Consider the following 16,843-nt stretch of genomic DNA (forward strand, 5'->3'; position numbering starts at 1 on the left):
TGGCTGCTCAATATAGGGGTTGCCACAGTGGATCATCTGCCTCCATCTCACCCTGTCCCTAACATCCTCCTCTGTCACAACAACACTCTCCATGTTCTCCAAGAACTTTGTCTGTTGTCTTCCTCATCTCCTCCTGCCTGGCAGCTCCATGTCCAAGATCCTTTGTCCAGTATATCCACTGTGCCTCCCCTGCACATGTCCAAGCCATGCCAGCTTTGCTTTGCATTTGTCTCCAAATCGCTCAACCTGAGCTGTCCTTATGGTGTACTCCTTTCTAGTCGTGTCCATCCTGGTCAGTCCCAGTGAAAATCTAGCGTATTCAGCTCGTGTCTTTTTCGTGTCACCATCTCCAAACTATATACCATAGCATCTCATAAAACTTCCCTTTCACTCTTGTTGCTATCTTTATCTCAAAATTATTCTTGACACTTCTCTCTGTCCATTCCAAACCGCCTGCACTCCTTTCTTTACCTCCCTTGTACACTGTACATTGCTTTGGATGGTTGATCTCAGGTATTTAACCTCATCTACCTTCACTTCACCTGCTTCTTGCAGCTTCACTGTTAGTGTTTACACAAAGCAGTTTCCTTTTCATTCACAGACATGCATTCTGTTTTGTTTGTACTGACTTTCCATCTGCAGAGCATACCTCCACTTGTCCAGGCTCACTACAGATGATGTCATCTGGAAACGGAGACTCCTGCTTGACCTGTCCGTCGTTATCATTACAAACAAGAAAGGGCTCAGAGCTGATCTCTAATGTAATCCGACCCCCATCTTGACTCTATTTATCACACCTCATGGCAGCTCTGCACACCCTTGTTCCAGAAAACCATAACAGCCTAGTCGACAACCTTTATTTTGAAAGTTTTGCTACCGGAACTACTTTTGCCTTGCTCATTGGTGCTTGCTGAGAGAGAGAAAAGAAAGCAAAGGGATTCAGGCGGTTGAAATGGAGAGCGAAGGGACTGGGAGGGTGAGTGAAAATGTTCAAGAGACATGGCGTGGCAGCATGACACAATAAAGGGGACCTCGGTTCACCAAAAGGAGTCCTCGGAATAACAGAATCGGGGAGGCGGAGGACTCGATCTGACTGTCAGAGGATTTTCATCTCGCTTTGCTTTGGTCTTACCTCGTTTAACCCAATCAGTGGGCACACAACGTTTCAGCTGAGCAGTATCTGCAGAGAGAAGTCTGTGGCTAACAACCAAGTCTGACAGGATACAAGGTAAAGCACTTCTCTTTGCGAGCAATCACTCAGGAAGGTTGGTTTGTTTACAGCCGTGGTTATCGCCACACTAAAGTTGCATAGTGTTATAGCGCTGTTTAACGCTGGGTTGCTAATTCTATCAGTATTGTTAGCAAGAGTCTGCAAAACACTCAAACTGTTCCTGATCCTTGATTTATAATACCATTTAGTGGCGTAGCGACATGCATTATTAACCAGCTAAAACCGCTTAGAGTTGCTAGGCTAATGCTAGCCGTCCACCTAGCTCGTACATGGAAGAAGTGACAAAGTGGCACATGGGGCTATGCTGTGACCGACTCGTTGTGACCTACCTGTCAACCGCAGAGAATCTGCCCGGGCATGTCCTTTGGCACGGACGGCTTTCCCTTAAAGTGTGCGGCCAGTACCATGGCATCTAAGCTCATTTAACATTGATTGGTTTAACTGTTGTTAATATCAGTCATCAACACTGGTTGCATTGTTCCTGCGATTTGGTTTGCACATGGGGAAGTTTTGTAAACAAGAGACATCACTCAGGAAGGACTGACTTTACTGTCACCTGGTGTTTAAAATAACTGCCACACCATCTGAGCAGCATTTATGACATTTAGGTTCATTTCAGATTGGATAAAAAGCTGTTATGCATCGCAAAGGTAATTTTCTTGTCCTCCTGGATTTAACCATAACCTGTGAAATTAAGTCAGCAGTTTTATTGTGTGCATTTATGATTAATAATAATAATAATAATGGATTGGATTTATATAGCGCTTTTCAAGGCACCCAAAGCGCTTTACAATGCCACTATTCATTCACTCTCACATTCACACACTGGTGGAGGCAGCTACGGTTGTAGCCACAGCTGCCCTGGGGCAGACTGACAGAAGCGAGGCTGCCATATCGCGCCATCGGCCCCTCTGGCCAACACCAGTAGGCGGTAGGGTAAAGTGTCTTGCCCAAGGACACAACGACCAGGACAGAGAGCCCGGGGATCGAACCGGCGACCTTCCGGTTACAGATACGCTTCCCAACACAACTCAGTGATTGTGCATCTCTGAGTTGTTCTGTCTTTGTACTTAGGAATTGTCTCTCTTCTGCTTTCAGATACTCAGTATGAGTCGAGATGGTTGGATGAGGAAAAGAGCCAATGCCAGCGATGACAATGGTTGGGGCGAAAGGGTGAGTCTTATTTAACTCAGCTCGGTATAGAATGGAGCTGTGTGTAAGGATAGTCAGTTAAAAGGTATTACATGGTTTGTGCATTGTGTGCCTTCCAGCATTAATGGGGACACTAGGAACACCCCATCGCCCTCCCACACACTCATTATAACAGCTAAGAGCTGGATTTAGATCACTAGTTGTCTAATTGGTTAAGACTGGCATTCACATTTATGCTTTATAAGAAGAGTGACCTCTCCATATAGCAGTCCAATATACAGGCAAGGCAATAATGAAAACTCAAGTAGACAGCAATATATCATAATATCAGTATCTGTGCAGAATAACTGAGTGAGAAAACCTCCAGTGTATGTGTGTGTATATATGTGTGTGTGTATGTTTAGATATTGTGTGCAATATTATGACTGTATATAGATATCACATAAAATATTTTAAAATCTTCATATTTTTGCTGGTCATGTGCAAACCATAAAAATCTGGTTTGTTAATTGTTTCCTGTTTGTCTTTTTGTTTCTATAACTGCTCTAATTACTGCATGCAGGGCGGCTACATGGCCGCCAAAGTTTCTAAGCTGGACGAGCAGTTTAGACTTGACGCCCCCAGAGAAAAGCAAAAAGAAGGAGCGTGCTCCAGCATCTTCACCGGAGTGGCTATTTATGTCAACGGATACACAGGTAATGCTTTGTAAATATTTATGCAGATTATAAATTTGGTTTGCCTCATTTCTTCAGCTGCTCCAGCATGAAGACCATAAATTCTCTCAGATTTCTCTCTCAGAGGATTAACTGATGAAAACAGTCTTCTGAATGCTGTTTTCTTTTAGAAATTAAAAAAGTACGTACAGACTTCTTTGGCATTTTTCTCACACTGATTTATTAGTTTTTTTTGGTTTGATTTATAGTTTCATAAATCAGTTTTTGACTGTCTTGATTTTATAACTCAAGGTACTGTTTTTCCACTGTGATCAAATCACAGGTTAGTGTATGCTTGATGTAGTATTGTATTTTGCTTTCATAAAAGCTTCGTAGCTCAAAATCATCATATGAAAAATGATCAAGGGAAAAAATAACTTGGAAAAACTGAAATAAACATCAGGCTCATCACCTGATGACATCTGCAGCACACTGGAGACTCATCTCACAGGCAAAAGATGCCAAAGTGCAGTAGCTTGGGAGTTTTTATCCACACAGTGACTATGGCTGTGTTAAAATTGCTGGTTTTTGAGGCACTGGGAAATATGACAGTGATGTATCCTGATGAGCTGACAGCTGTCATGATGCGCATCAAGATGCTGTCTAAGGTGTTTTTTGCCTTTTAGTAAGTTGACATTGTCATTTTTGCCACACTTTCATATTTTTGGGAGCAGATCCCAGTGCAGATGAACTACGCAGACTGATGATGCTGCATGGGGGTCAGTTTCATGTCTACTATTCACGCTCCAAAACCACCCACATCATCGCCACTAACTTGCCTAACAGCAAAATTCAGGAGCTCAAAGGGGAGAAGGTCATCAGGCCAGAGTGGATCACTGACAGGTCTGTTCATTGCAAGATGATAATGTTTATATTTCATATTTTGTTGTACAGTATTAGCTGAAAACCTTGTTTATCTTGTCATTTGTTTAAAACAGTATCAAAGCTGGGCACCTCCTGCCATATCTACAGTACCAGCTGTATGGCAAACACAAAGGCCCGCTCTTCCCTGGCATGACTCTTCGTCAGACCTCAGAGATTCCTGGACCGAGCCATGGGGTGCTTCAATCAAGTACCCATCTAAAACTAAATCTGCCGCATTGCAAAATTAAACCCCCTGTTCTCAATCATAAGAAGTCTTTATGCAGCGCTCAGAGCACCCCCATCCCCGTCCACATCCCCAACCAATCCCGACCTCAACCTGAGTCCATTCAGCACAGCTCTCCAGCTCGCTTTGTTAACCCCGAACCGAGTCACTCTGCATCCGGCCACCTCATTACAGATCCCAGCCACAGAAGCCCTTTGCACACACACCTGCTGCTTAATCCAAACTCCACAAAGCACCCACACAAGTCTCCGCAGTCTGCTTCCCCACAGGAAGCAGAATTAAAAACGTGAGTATGTAAAGTAAGTAGTTACACTTAAAGTGGACCTCTTGTGCATTTTTCCTTATTCATTATTTAGCATCGAAACACTATATTTCAGACATTTGTTCTCCTTTCAGACCACTCTGATGTCATAGAGGTGGCCTATCCTTTATAATATGTTTGACACAAGGCTCCTGTTGTGCACACATTCGATGTTCAGATAGTCTTTTTCAGAATGAAGTTGGCTTAAAGGGAGATGTGTTAGCACAACTAATTTCAGATCGTGTAAGATAAATGAGGTTTCATTTGAATTGAGAATCAAGCAACTCTGGTAGACTCAAGTAACACAAATAAGGATCTGAAAATGTGAAAAATAGGTCCACTTTAGGTAATAGCTCAGTAAGTTCTGTAGATTTTTTTTTTTAAACTAACTTTACATTTTAAGGTTTTGAACAGAAATCTTTAAAGAGCTTGAAGTTTTTTTTAAATGTCATTGATTAAAAACTCTTCATGTCCTTTTTATCACAGAAATAGAAACTTGCAGACCTCAGTGGATGTGAGCCATTCGAAAATGAATGAAATCCAAGAGTGTAGCAAAGAAGAACCTCATCTCGCTGGGGCCTCAGATGTGAAGGATGCCCCCTTGACCAATGGACACACTCACATTGTTAATGGTGCCTTAAATTCAGAGGACCTGTCCCCTGTTACAAATCAACCATTTTTGATCAACAGCCTGTCCAAATGCAGGGTTAGGAGTTCACCAGATAAACCTCAAAGTCCTTCTGTACAGTTCCAGGCCAAGCCTGACCCCTACGAGTTTCCCCAAAGCCCTCCAAAGCAATCTGACCAGTCCCTTGTCCTCGTGCAGCAATCCAGCTCACAAAGAGCCAATGAGAAAAGACTTAAGCCTCCACCACCAACCTATCAAGAGGCTATAAAAGCCACTGAAAGCCACCTCTTCCCAAAGCAGCTTCAAGCACCCCTTCAGGTCGATATGATTTCTGAAAAGACTCTTTCTCCTGCATCTCGCTCTCTTTCACATTCTCCAGTTCGACTAAACGGAAGTCACCACAACGCCTTTACATCTGACTCTGCCTCCCTCAGCACAAATAATGTAACATTCAAATCTGAACCTCCCATGGACGAGTCATCGTCATCATCATCCAAGTCTTCAGCACAGCTGCTAGAACATACGGGCAGTTTGATCTCCGAGTTCTACTCTCACTCACGTTTGCACCAGATCTCCACGTGGAGGAGTGGCTTTTCTGAGTACGTAAATGAACTGCACAGCAAACGAAAAGGAGCAGGGGGCGCCAGCCTTCCTGGGAAAGAGCGTTTGAGGAAATCTGCGGCCCAGCGATCTATAGACACTAAAGGTAGGAAAGGTAGGGTTGCTGTGTTTGTTTTCTGTACATTTCTGAGGGCTTCTTTTCTTTATGTTGCCTAAAGACTTTGGACCAGGGATAAAAGATGTGCCCTTGCCTGCTCCAGCTGGGGACCTTGGTTGTATGTCAGTCAAGGTCTAGATCCCCTATAAAGGGGAAAAAAAAGCTTAGCAGTATATCATGATTTATAATTCTACAATTACCTTTTTTTTTTGCAGTTGTATGACTTATATGCTTGTATGCTAGAAAACCTGGTATATATTGAGTATAGCAGTGAATACCTTTAATTGGTAGGCCGTCGACATCATTGAGGCACTGCATACATGCACCACAATTGTGCATTAATATTTTATTTAAATCTGAAAAACTGCCCATTGACAATATTTGTATGTATTTGTTATGTGTCAGGTTCATCAGCCCAAGTCAGTGTTAAATCTTGTATCCTCCATGTGGACATGGACTGTTTCTTTGTGTCTGTGGGGATTCGAAATCGACCAGATCTTAAAGGCAAGCCACGTTTTTGTCTGTTTAAATGTGCTATCAGTAAATTTAAAAAAAAAATGGATGTAACACACTCGCTGCTCGTGTTTAAAATTGGTTCTTCCAGGTAAGCCTGTAGCTGTGACCAGTAATCGTGGACAGGGCAGAGGGCCTGTGAGACCAGGAGCTAACCCTCAGCTGGAGATGGAATACTACCAGAAAAAATACACACATCCACAAGCTGGTGAGATTGTCATAACAGTGGCTTTCACAGGCTTTTACATGTCCAGCCCTTCTGTAACTAAGCGTCCCCTCTCTGTTCACCTTTCAGAGAGCGCAGAGGATGAGATACACACAACTCCTTCACAAGAAAGCCCTGACTCTCGTACCAATGGAGTAGAGCAGGATGCTGTTGCTCTCTCAATGGCAGAGATTGCATCCTGCAGTTATGAGGCCAGGTAACCTATAAAAACAGATCAGGTCTGCCTTAGTTTCGTAACAATAAGAATATGAACATATATTCTTTCTTCCACAGGCAAGCGGGCGTAAGAAACGGCATGTTTTTTGGGAAAGCAAAACAGCTGTGCCCCGCACTGCAGTCTGTCCCATATGATTTTGAGGCCTATAAAGAGGTGGCCCTCAATATGTATGAGACTCTGGCCAGGTAGAAAAACAGCGCTATCTTTTACTCACACTAATTATGTTCTCCCTTAATTCTTAATATGCATAACTTATTCATGATTTTACTCTTTTCAGTTATACCCATGACATCGAGGCCCTCAGCTGCGATGAAGTGTTGATAGATGGCTCTGCACTGCTAGCTGAAGTGGGCGCCAGCCCTGAAGATCTAGCCAAAGCGGTCAGAGCAGACATCAAGGAGAAAACGGGATGCTGTGCTTCAGTGGGCATGGGTAATTTGTTTGCCTAGTTCGTACTGTAAAATAGATCAAGGCGGCCGCTGCATTTTACAAAGTCTGACTAATCTGGTCTCTTCAGGGTCCAACATCCTTTTGGCTCGGCTGGCGACTCGTAAGGCCAAACCTGACGGCCAGTATTTCCTAAAGTCTGAAGAAGTGGACGATTTTATCAGGGACCTCCCGGTGACAAGCTTGCCTGGTAGGTGTGCAGCACCACCTTCTGGACAATCCACTGATATCAATTCTGTGTGGTAAAATATTCAGTCAAATGATGGTGATGCTACTTTTTCAAGGTGTTGGGCCTGTTATGGGGAGAAAGCTGGCCCTCATGGGTGTGCGGTCCTGTGGTGACCTCCAACAAGTTTCTCTGTCTAAGCTGCAAAAGAAGTTTGGACCCCGTACTGGACAGACTCTGTTCCGCTTCTGTAGGGGTCTAGACGACCGGCCAGTCCGCTATGAAAAGGAAAGGAAATCTGTCTCTGCTGAGATGAACTACAACATCCGCTTTACTCGGGTTAGACCTGCTATTTGTCCTCCCTTCTGTGTCATGTGTTCTACTTCAACATGCCAGCTTTTTTTTTTTTTTTTCCCCTTCTAATCCTCTTATGTATCATTTACCAGGTTGATGAGACGGAGTGTTTCCTCACTAATTTGTCCATGGAAGTGCAAAAACGTTTACAAGAAGCAGGTCTGCGGGGTCGAAGAGTCACTCTGAAAGTCATGGTTCGCAAAATTGGAGCGCCACTTGAACCTGCTAAATACGGTGGCCATGGCATATGTGATCATTTAGCCAAGTAAGAAAGAGATCGTTATTCTGTCCTTGTGTGTTACAACTAAATCTTCATATTTTCTCCTCTGTTGTTTATCCTTACCACTGTTTCTTTGTAAGCTTATCTTTATCTGTCTCCCTTTTCATCAGGACCGTGATGCTCGCTCAGTCCACTGACAGTGGTCAGCTAATCGCTGCTGCAGTCATCAAGCTGTTCCACGCCATGAAGGTAGAGGTGCAAGACTTGAGAGGAGTTGGCATTCAGGTTCAGCTTCTTGAGGGACATCAGTCTGCAACACAGGACTGCCGAGGCCTGCGAGGACGCTCCATCAAAGAGATGCTGTTAGGCCAGGCATCGAGTGCCAGATCTACTAACCGAGGCGCGTTCGGTGTTTTTTGGTTCGGCTTGTCTTCATTGCTGTCTGTAAAAATCACTTACGTCTTGTAATATTATTACAGATGCTGCAGACGCGCTTCAGGAGAAGACTACTTCCTCTACAACAGTCCCAACAGCAAACTCCGCGCCATATCCTTTGTCACCTGCTGAGCCAGTACCCGGAACAAGCAAGGAACAACCAGCGTGCAGACAAACTCCAAAGCATTCTCGGACACGTCTCAACTTCAGTATCGAAGTCCCCTCCCCTTCACAGGTCAGGACTGGAGTGAAATGTCTGTCTGGTAAAACAAAACCTAAACGGTAACATGCCTCTAACTGTCTCCTAATTTTGTCCAAGGTGGATCGTTCTGTGTTGGAGGCCCTGCCTGCAGAGCTGAGAGAACAAGTGGAGCAGTCGTGGACCAGGAGAGATGGGAGGCCAAATAACAGCCATTCCCCTGTTCTGCAGCTTTCCCCTCTCATTTCTCATCCAGCCTCTCCCCCTCGTCCTCCCCTTGCAACCGTACCTGCACTGAATTATCCACCTGTAGGAACGTTGGTCCTGCAGATTCCAAACCAGCCAGAAAGTCCAGGAATTGTACTGGAACTGCCCAACTTCTCACAGGTGTGTATGCTATAGATTTTTTTTTTTTTTTTTTTTGGTGATGGTTTGCCGGTGGTTTAATTTTACAGTCTAAAGTAGAGAGAAAATCAGGAAAAATTGGAAACTGTAGTTTCTGTTGTACTCCATTCCACAGAAACATGTAGTGCCTTGCTGGCTTGTAGCAATTTTGCTTATTGGAGCCTTTAAACAGCACAAAGCGCTTTTCTCTACTGGAAATGTGCCATGAACACATGAGTTGTGACTGAAGCAGATGGTCCCACAAGTTAAAGAAAACAAAAGCTGGTTTCATTGTTGGTAGTAAGTGAGCTTCCCATCTGTCTGACTGCAGGTCGATCCAGATGTGTTTGCTGCCCTTCCCAAAGAATTACAGGAGGAGCTGAAGGCTGCCTACAGCCGCGCAACCGGTATCCACCCTCAGGTGAAAATGTGTAAGTCAGCAGATGAATTTCCTGAAGGAGTGCTTTTCCTTTTGATTGGTTGTTTTTACTTTTTATTTTTTTAACCCTGATTTTATTATTTGATTTTATTTTGTTTCTTGTTTGTTTTTTGTTTTTTTGCCCTTCTGGTTTCTCTGCAGTGGAGCAGAAGAATCCACTGCTGCAGCTAAAACAGTCTGGGGCCGGAATCGGCAGTGGTCGTGTAAAGCTTCGCTACAAGAGAAAAAACGCAGTCAGTCCTCTTAAAAAAGGAGCTTCTCCACTCAAGAAGCGTCCAACAACAAACAGCCCAGCCAAAAGCCTGCCACCTACTGGAAAATCACAGGAACCAATAAACAATCGAAAGGCAAGTTTGTCCTCTGCTCTATGCATATGATGCTGCCAACACGTGAAAACATGTGATTTAGTTGACTTATCTTTAAAAATTGCAACTTCTTTTCATTCCCAGACTGAAAATGGTCCCTCAACATCAGTTTCGAAACCAGAGATCCCACCAGCTGTGGTTAAATTGGCTGCTCGTCCTCCTCCAGCACTGGCAGGAGCCTGTGACTTGACAGACATTAAAACACTACTACGGGAATGGGTTACCACCATAACAGGTACACAGATGTGTTATGATGGCGTTTCCTGTGGTGCTGTTGTTGTTGTTGATTTTTATGGGTTTCCAAAAGTGCATCTTTATCTATTTATTTTTTGTTTATTTTTTTAGAACCCATGGAGGAGGACATCTTGCAGGTGGTGAAATATTGCACTGACTTAATTGAGGACAAAGATTTGGAGAAGTTGGATTTGACTATGAAATACATGAAAAGGTTAGTTCTGTGGAGTTAAGATTCCTCAATTTAACTGTCTTCCTCTTTCTTTGTTTTCAAGGTTTCACTTGCTTGTTACGCTTGAGCTTCGTTTTTTTGTTTTTGTTTTTCCCTGCAGGCTCATGCAGCAGTCAGTGGAGTCTGTTTGGAGTATGGCTTTTGACTTCATCTTAGACAACGTGCAGGTGGTTTTGCAGCAGACTTACGGCAGCACTCTGAAGATAGCATGAAGAAAGACGGGGTGCTCTCCTCGCTACATGCGATCGTTGTAAACAACACTTTTTTGATTTGTTAATTTCACAATACAAATCATGATGTCTAAATTCTGACTTATGAAAGATACAAATAATGGCTACACTTTTATGAGAAAGAGCCATGACAGTATTTTGAAGTATTTTGGACAAAGCGGTTGTTTTTATCACAGAACAATGATGATAGTAGCAGCTTTTTGGAAACTCACTTTCATTCACTCTTATTTTCCTACGACTCATTTTCATATGCAAGATTTTATTAAGGGCAAAAAAAGCATTAAGGGTATCTGTTTTTTGTAGCACTGCAAAACTTTCAGCTGGTATTAGATCGCATACTCCTGTGGTGACCTGAGCATTGGTGCTGTAGATCTGCTCCAGAGATCTGTTTCCAGAGACAGTTCAGGGTCATTTTGGGTTAGAGAGTCACAGAGAGTCAGATCTGGAGACGGCTTTCTGGCTCGATACCAACGAAGGCTGCTGTTAGATCTCTGAGTCGTAGCTGGACTCTGAGACAAACAATAACATCCGTTCCATCCAGGCCTGATTTCGAAATGTATTTTTTGTTTTCATTTTGGGTTTTTCCCCGTCTTGAGCGTTAGAATCTGGTATGTTAAATTTTCCTCGCTTGGATACGTGATCATGTTAAAACAAAAAGTATATTTCAGCAGTTTTACAAACCGCTTACCTTGTAGCATTCTTTATACATAAGACATTTTCAGAAATGATTGGAGAATTTTTTGGGGGGGTTTTCCCCATCATTGTTTTATCGGTGCTCTTTGCCACTAGCACTTATCTGTGAAGCATCTACTGCTGCGTGCAGCAGTGTTGCTTTTTCTTTTTTTTTCTCTTGTTTCTCGTTTCTTTCCAAAAAAAGAAGTGCCAAACGCTGTTATTATACTGTGTAAATAATGTTTTAAAGATCTTTGTCTAAAGTTTTAAAAGAAAAAAACATGTATGTAGAAAAATTACCTCTTGTATTGTTTACCGGTAGTGGATTCTTAGTAACTGTCTCTAAATTGTAACTCTTTAAATGTTTCTAAATGTTCCAACATGGAAGTCAGAAGCTGGCCAAAGCACTTGAGGTGAGGTTAATTGTTGATTCTCAGTAGCACTCTGATATAGGAGGATGTCGACAGGGGTCATGGCAATCAATGAGTAGCCTATGCATTTCTATTTTTTCTCACATAACAATGAGATGTCCCTTCAAGACCACGTAACATTAAATAAAGCATTTAGTGTTTATGCTGAATGTGCATAGGAAGAGGCGATCTGATTTTTAACTCTGTCACCCACAGTGTCTGATTCACACCCTCGAGACACTTTGTACAGCTTGCAGCTGTGTCGCAGTATTTGTGTGAGGTTTGACTTTAACAGCAGATGCAGCTGCTTGACTTGTGATCGCACCATGGAGGATAATTTGCTTGCAGTTAAAATGCGTGTTTTAAAAGATAATTCTGATATGCAAACCAAATCAATCGGTCATCTTTTGAAACTTGTTGAAATGAATGTAATTTAGAATGTGTGATTCACTTTCAAGACGTTGCCTCTCTTCACCTCTCACGTGTTTCCCGAGGGGAATGGCCAGAAGTTAAAATAAAAATAATAATAATAAATTGGCCTGTCTTGTCTAATCTGGCTCGTGCCTGAAGACCTGAAGCTGTGAAACTTGTTTGTAAGTTTTCTAAACCTTGGTAATAAACTGTAAATTCTGTATTCATTTATTTGTCTTTGCCTTTCTATAAACTGGCCTTCAAAAGGACTTTCAGCTGATAGAATATGGTTATGAAAATTATCTTCAGTGTGTCTGTTGTGTTATTCCCAGGTCTGACAGTGATGAGCATATAAATATGCTAGACATGTCTGTTAGAGATGTATATTATTTTGATGCCAAAAAACATTGAATTTAATAACTTATTTTGTATTGTTTAAATGGGATAAAGTTGACAAGCCACACCATTTTTTTTTTTTTGGGGGGGGGGGGGGGGGGGGGTCTAGAGAAGGCATATGATAGGATGGCAGGAGAGGAACTGTGGTACCTCACTAAAGAGTAAGTGGTAAAGAAGTATGTGAAGGTGGTGCAGGACAGTGAGACAGTGGTGAGGTGTGCAGCAGGAGTGACAGATGGCTTGAAGATGGGGGATTATATGAAGAATTGATGATATCATCAATGAATATATAGGACAAAGGAGGTTGCTTTTGGAGCTGTAGCGGGTATAAGCCATGGCAACAGCTTTAAAGCTTTAATCTTCACATTTCGACTTGATTCTCAAAATAGAATTTCGATTCCTCCCCCCCCCCCCCCCCCCCCCCTCTTAAAATGCTATTTCAAGTCTTACCTCGAAATTTCGACTTCATTCATGATGTTTTGGTTTTGCATATAAACTACAAATATTCTTCAGCACGGGATTTACTGCAAACATATTTTTTCTTTAATACATCAGATGACAACTGAGCTTTTGGGTCGCTATAAACAAAAGCAGCAGTACAACGTGAAAAAATATAACACACACACACACACACAAAATAAATTAATAAATAAAAATTAACCCGTAGTATTTCACGAGTTGCCCGGATGTACTTCCCACGACGTCAGACGGGCCCGCTGTGACGTTGTATCCGCAGAGAAACGTTTCGTGCGCGGGCTGTGTTGACGAGCATCTGTCACTTTACTAGGTAATAATTTAATAGCAGCTTGGTTATACTTTATATTTTCGACAAAATGCACAGTTGACGTTCATTAAAAAAAAAAGGATCAATACAACTGTTTCCAAAACTGTTGCTGTAACGTTTGTTAACAATGGCGGGGCTAATGCTAGCTAGTTAAGATAGCAAGCAAACGCAGACTGAGAGTTTATAGGGAGATTTTTGTTGAACTGCTGGCGTGTAGAAGTACGTGTAGCTACGTTTCTTAGTTTGTATAAGTTAGCTGTAGATACGTAAGAGGTACCCAGTTACGGTCTGTGCCTGTACCAGCTAACTGTAGGCACCACCGGGCAGAAACAAGGTGTGCCCCCTGCCGTTACTGGCTTTGTCTGCGGCGTTAGCTAGCTAAAAGAGGAGCTCTCGGACCAGTTTCTGTGTAAGCAACGTTGCTAACGTTACATTGTTGTACATACTTGATCACACCAGCTCACAGTGTAGGGGTAAAACAGGGTTTTCCCCATTATAAAATTTGGGAACAAAGGCGATGTCGAGATTCCTTTCTCTTTATTTTGCGTCTTTGCGCAAAAGAAAGCTTATAAATAAGTCGTATGAATAAGTTAACTATTTCCTAGTCGTCATGCGCTCCATCACGCTACCTTTGAACTTGTAGCCAGTGCAGTGTGGATGTCACATGACGGATACACATCAGCCACTGACATTTGCAGAAAGCTTGTATCAGCTGATATCGATATTAGGCACTGTGATGTTGTTATTGTCCTGCTGTCTGGTGTCATGTCTCACCATTGTTTATCTGCCCATTTTCAAACAGAGTCAGGCAGCCATGGCTAACCAATCAATGGAAATCATAGCAAAAGTTTTGGAGCAGTCAGCCAAGCTGGTGGAGGAGCAGGTGGATGCCCAGTTGGCCAAGCTGAATGAAATGGATGAAGATGATTTGGAGAGGCTGAAGGAAAGGCGATTAGAGGCACTAAAAAAGGCCCAAAAACAGAAACAGGTGTGTGGGACAATTTATAATCACTGTAACATTTTGCTGTGTTAATTTCTTAAAGCAGATAAAATAATTTGAATCACTGAGAAGATTCACTTCTTATCCGCACCATCAGCAGAACCTAGTCTAAAAAATGAAACTTTCGATACTACAATTTGTACTGAAGTCACTCAGTTCTTTGAAGGATCACAATAAAAGACCTGGTGTCATGTTTATAGACTGCCTTGCTCTGAAGTTAGGCTACACAGCATTTGGGTCTATTATTCAAACCCTTTAAAGCGTGTTTTCATTGTACTCCACTATAATAGCTTTTCTTGTATTTGTAATCTTTTGTTTTGCTTTTCAGGAGTGGTTGTCTAAAGGTCATGGGGAGTACAGAGACATATCCAGTGAGAAAGACTTTTTCAGTGAAGTGAAAGACAGCAAGAATGTCGTGTGCCATTTCTACAGAAATTCAACCTTCAGGTAAGTCACTAAATGATGCAACAGGACCATGAATTAGAAATGTAATGTAGTCCAAAAAACAAAACAAAGAATCAGAGGTAGTTTATAGAAAATTAATATGTTCTGCAAATTAATGAATTTATTTATTAAAATCATCTTTTCAGACAAAATGACATTTCCTACGTGTGAAGTGTGGGAATTTGACCTTTAACAATCAACATTGTGCCTTGTTTAGCGTCAGTTTTTTTTTTACTCAGTCGCCAAGATATTAATCTGTTGATGTCAGACATCTGAACTTGTCGCTCTGTCCTTAGATGTAAGATCCTCGACAAACACTTGGCCATCTTGGCAAAGAAGCACGTTGAGACCAAATTCATCAAACTGAATGCAGAGAAAGCCCCATTTCTGACAGAGAGGCTGCGCATCAAAGTTATTCCGACTCTGGCTTTGCTTATTGATGGAAAAACAAAGGACTATGTGGTCGGATTCACTGACCTGGGAAACACGGACGAGTTCACCACAGAGATGCTCGAATGGAGACTTGGCTGTGCGGACGTTATTAACTACAGGTGAGATGTGCAGTAGACTCACTCGAGCACCTTATGTGTTGTGAATGAAAACGTTTTATCTAACATGATCCCTTTTTCCTGTTTCTAGTGGCAACCTGAGGGAGCCCCCAACAGCGACACAGAGATCAGGAACAAAGTTCACAAAAGTGGAGAAGAAAACCATCAGAGGGCGAGGTTACGACTCTGATTCTGAAGATGACTGAAGAGGCTTGACAGTGTTCGGGTTTACTCTCTCAGGGCTACCTCATTACTAAAACTCCAGCAGACAGCCCACTTCCTTTTTTCCCTCTTAATTAAAAAAATAGAAATTACTAACGCAATCCACTGATTCATTTTATTTAAAAAGCATGTTTGTTTCAGCCTTATTTAAGGACTTATCCACCATGATTTATATTGGAATATCTGAGTAATAAAATGTATGGTTCATGAACAAGGGAGCACACTGAGCAACCACTAGCTGTTAGCTGTATTTTGTTTTTCTTGATTTACAGGTGTAATCATTTATTGTAGACAGCTGTCTCACGCACTTTCCTGTAACCTTTGTACGTCTCGTGTTGGAACCAAGTTCATGGTGCATGTGAGTGCCAAGATCATCTTTGAAGAGCAAAATAAATTTTTACATGACATTTCATGGTAGCATGAGTTTGACCTAACTAATGCAGACTTAATAAAAACAAGAAAAAGATGGGGAAAAAAACTGCTTGTGTATTTTTTGTGTTACTTCTTCAGGGTTAGAGGCAGCGTATTTGCAAGAGTTGTATGTTGCCTTTATGGATGAAAATAATACATCCTTAAACTCACTGGATACTTTTGTCTTCAGAACAATCTAAATTCTTCATAGCATAGGTTGAACATGGTGCTTGAAATATTCCTCAGAGATTTTGGTCTATATTCACAAGATTACACAGATGGAAGCATCAGAAGATTTGTGGACTGTGATCAACAACACTTGGGTAGGTTGTAGTGTTTAAATGATGCTCTGTTGGTACACAACCTTGGAGAAGGTTGTGTTGGAAAATCCCAGAATATAAGCAGTTTCTGAAATACTCAAGACTACACTGTCTGGCATAAACAATCATGGCACACTCAATCACCTTGAGGCATTCTGATACTGCAGCAGGCTGTAATGACCATGTCTAAATGCATGCAGTTGCTGCCATGTGATTGGCTGATTAAATATTTGGATTAGCAAACAGTGTACCATATGTACCTAATGAAGTGGCCAGTATAATTACTGGCAATGTTTTTATGTGAGCCTTTGTTCTTAGAAAACAAAATAGGTGGAGTTCCCATTTGCTGTTTTTGTCTTTAAACTGAAAACTATAACCATCTAAAAACATTTTATGGGCGTGGATTATTTGTAGCTGATGAGACTGGCTGGTGCTATGCTGAGCACGTTGAGCATTACTACAAAACTAAAAGCCGCAACACAAAAGGGGGCCCTTGATTTCTATAAATAACTGTTTGGCAGTCTGATACAATTGAGGTGGTGAGCAAAAAACTTGTCTTTGGGATTTAGGAAGTCATTTTTAATTTTAACAATCTGAACCACTAACTGTTGTTGAATTATCTCAGAACCCAAATTACACTTTTTACCAAATTACTAGCTGTCTGTAAAATTAATATGCTGGTATTCAAATTGCTAAACTGTTGATATGTAGAA

The 16,843-nt window shown here is 41.9% G+C and overlaps 2 protein-coding genes across 4 annotated transcripts; both read left to right on the forward strand.

Moving 5' to 3' along the window:
• The first annotated feature begins 705 nt into the window (after positions 1-705).
• Positions 706-12,232, forward strand: rev1 (REV1 DNA directed polymerase). 2 transcript variants are annotated; one of them, XM_085249741.1, is made up of 22 exons: positions 706-1,228; positions 2,330-2,404; positions 2,946-3,078; positions 3,771-3,939; positions 4,035-4,490; positions 4,992-5,848; positions 6,257-6,355; positions 6,456-6,572; positions 6,660-6,786; positions 6,864-6,992; positions 7,085-7,239; positions 7,325-7,444; positions 7,539-7,759; positions 7,867-8,039; positions 8,165-8,394; positions 8,474-8,664; positions 8,749-9,015; positions 9,344-9,443; positions 9,593-9,798; positions 9,901-10,051; positions 10,162-10,264; positions 10,383-12,232. In XM_085249741.1, exons 2-22 carry the CDS (start codon positions 2,339-2,341, stop codon positions 10,492-10,494), a joined length of 4,182 nt encoding a protein of 1,393 aa, XP_085105867.1. In that variant the 5' UTR covers positions 706-1,228; positions 2,330-2,338; the 3' UTR covers positions 10,495-12,232. The 2 variants fall into 2 exon arrangements, with proteins under 2 accessions (XP_085105867.1, XP_085105868.1); XM_085249742.1 differs by having other exon boundaries at positions 708-1,228; positions 4,992-5,839.
• Positions 12,233-13,071: 839 nt separating this feature from the next.
• txndc9 (thioredoxin domain containing 9) lies at positions 13,072-15,877 on the forward strand. Of its 2 annotated transcripts, none has more exons than XM_085248483.1 (5): positions 13,072-13,188; positions 13,988-14,173; positions 14,514-14,632; positions 14,926-15,180; positions 15,269-15,877. In XM_085248483.1, exons 2-5 carry the CDS (start codon positions 14,000-14,002, stop codon positions 15,381-15,383), a joined length of 663 nt encoding a protein of 220 aa, XP_085104609.1. In that variant the 5' UTR covers positions 13,072-13,188; positions 13,988-13,999; the 3' UTR covers positions 15,384-15,877. The 2 variants fall into 2 exon arrangements, with proteins under 2 accessions (XP_085104609.1, XP_085104610.1); XM_085248484.1 differs by lacking the exon at positions 13,072-13,188 and adding an exon at positions 13,407-13,594.
• The last annotated feature ends 966 nt before the right edge of the window (positions 15,878-16,843 follow it).

The sequence above is a fragment of the Mchenga conophoros genome, linkage group LG16 (assembly GCF_057382185.1).
Source record: "Mchenga conophoros isolate Kocher_MC1m ecotype Shallow Benthic linkage group LG16, M_conophoros_male_GT1.1, whole genome shotgun sequence".
NCBI lineage: Eukaryota > Metazoa > Chordata > Actinopteri > Cichliformes > Cichlidae > Mchenga > Mchenga conophoros.

Coding starts and splice junctions, on each gene's coding strand:
- rev1 (XM_085249741.1), top strand. CDS start 2,339: ATGAGTCGAGATGGTTGGATGAGGAAAAGAGCCAATGCCAGCGATGAC. Junction 6,993..7,084: donor ATGTATGAGACTCTGGCCAG/GTAGAAAAACAG, acceptor TACTCTTTTCAG/TTATACCCATGACATCGAGG. Junction 9,799..9,900: donor AACCAATAAACAATCGAAAG/GCAAGTTTGTCC, acceptor TTTCATTCCCAG/ACTGAAAATGGTCCCTCAAC.
- txndc9 (XM_085248483.1), top strand. CDS start 14,000: ATGGCTAACCAATCAATGGAAATCATAGCAAAAGTTTTGGAGCAGTCA. Junction 14,174..14,513: donor AGGCCCAAAAACAGAAACAG/GTGTGTGGGACA, acceptor TTTGCTTTTCAG/GAGTGGTTGTCTAAAGGTCA. Junction 15,181..15,268: donor GCGGACGTTATTAACTACAG/GTGAGATGTGCA, acceptor TCCTGTTTCTAG/TGGCAACCTGAGGGAGCCCC.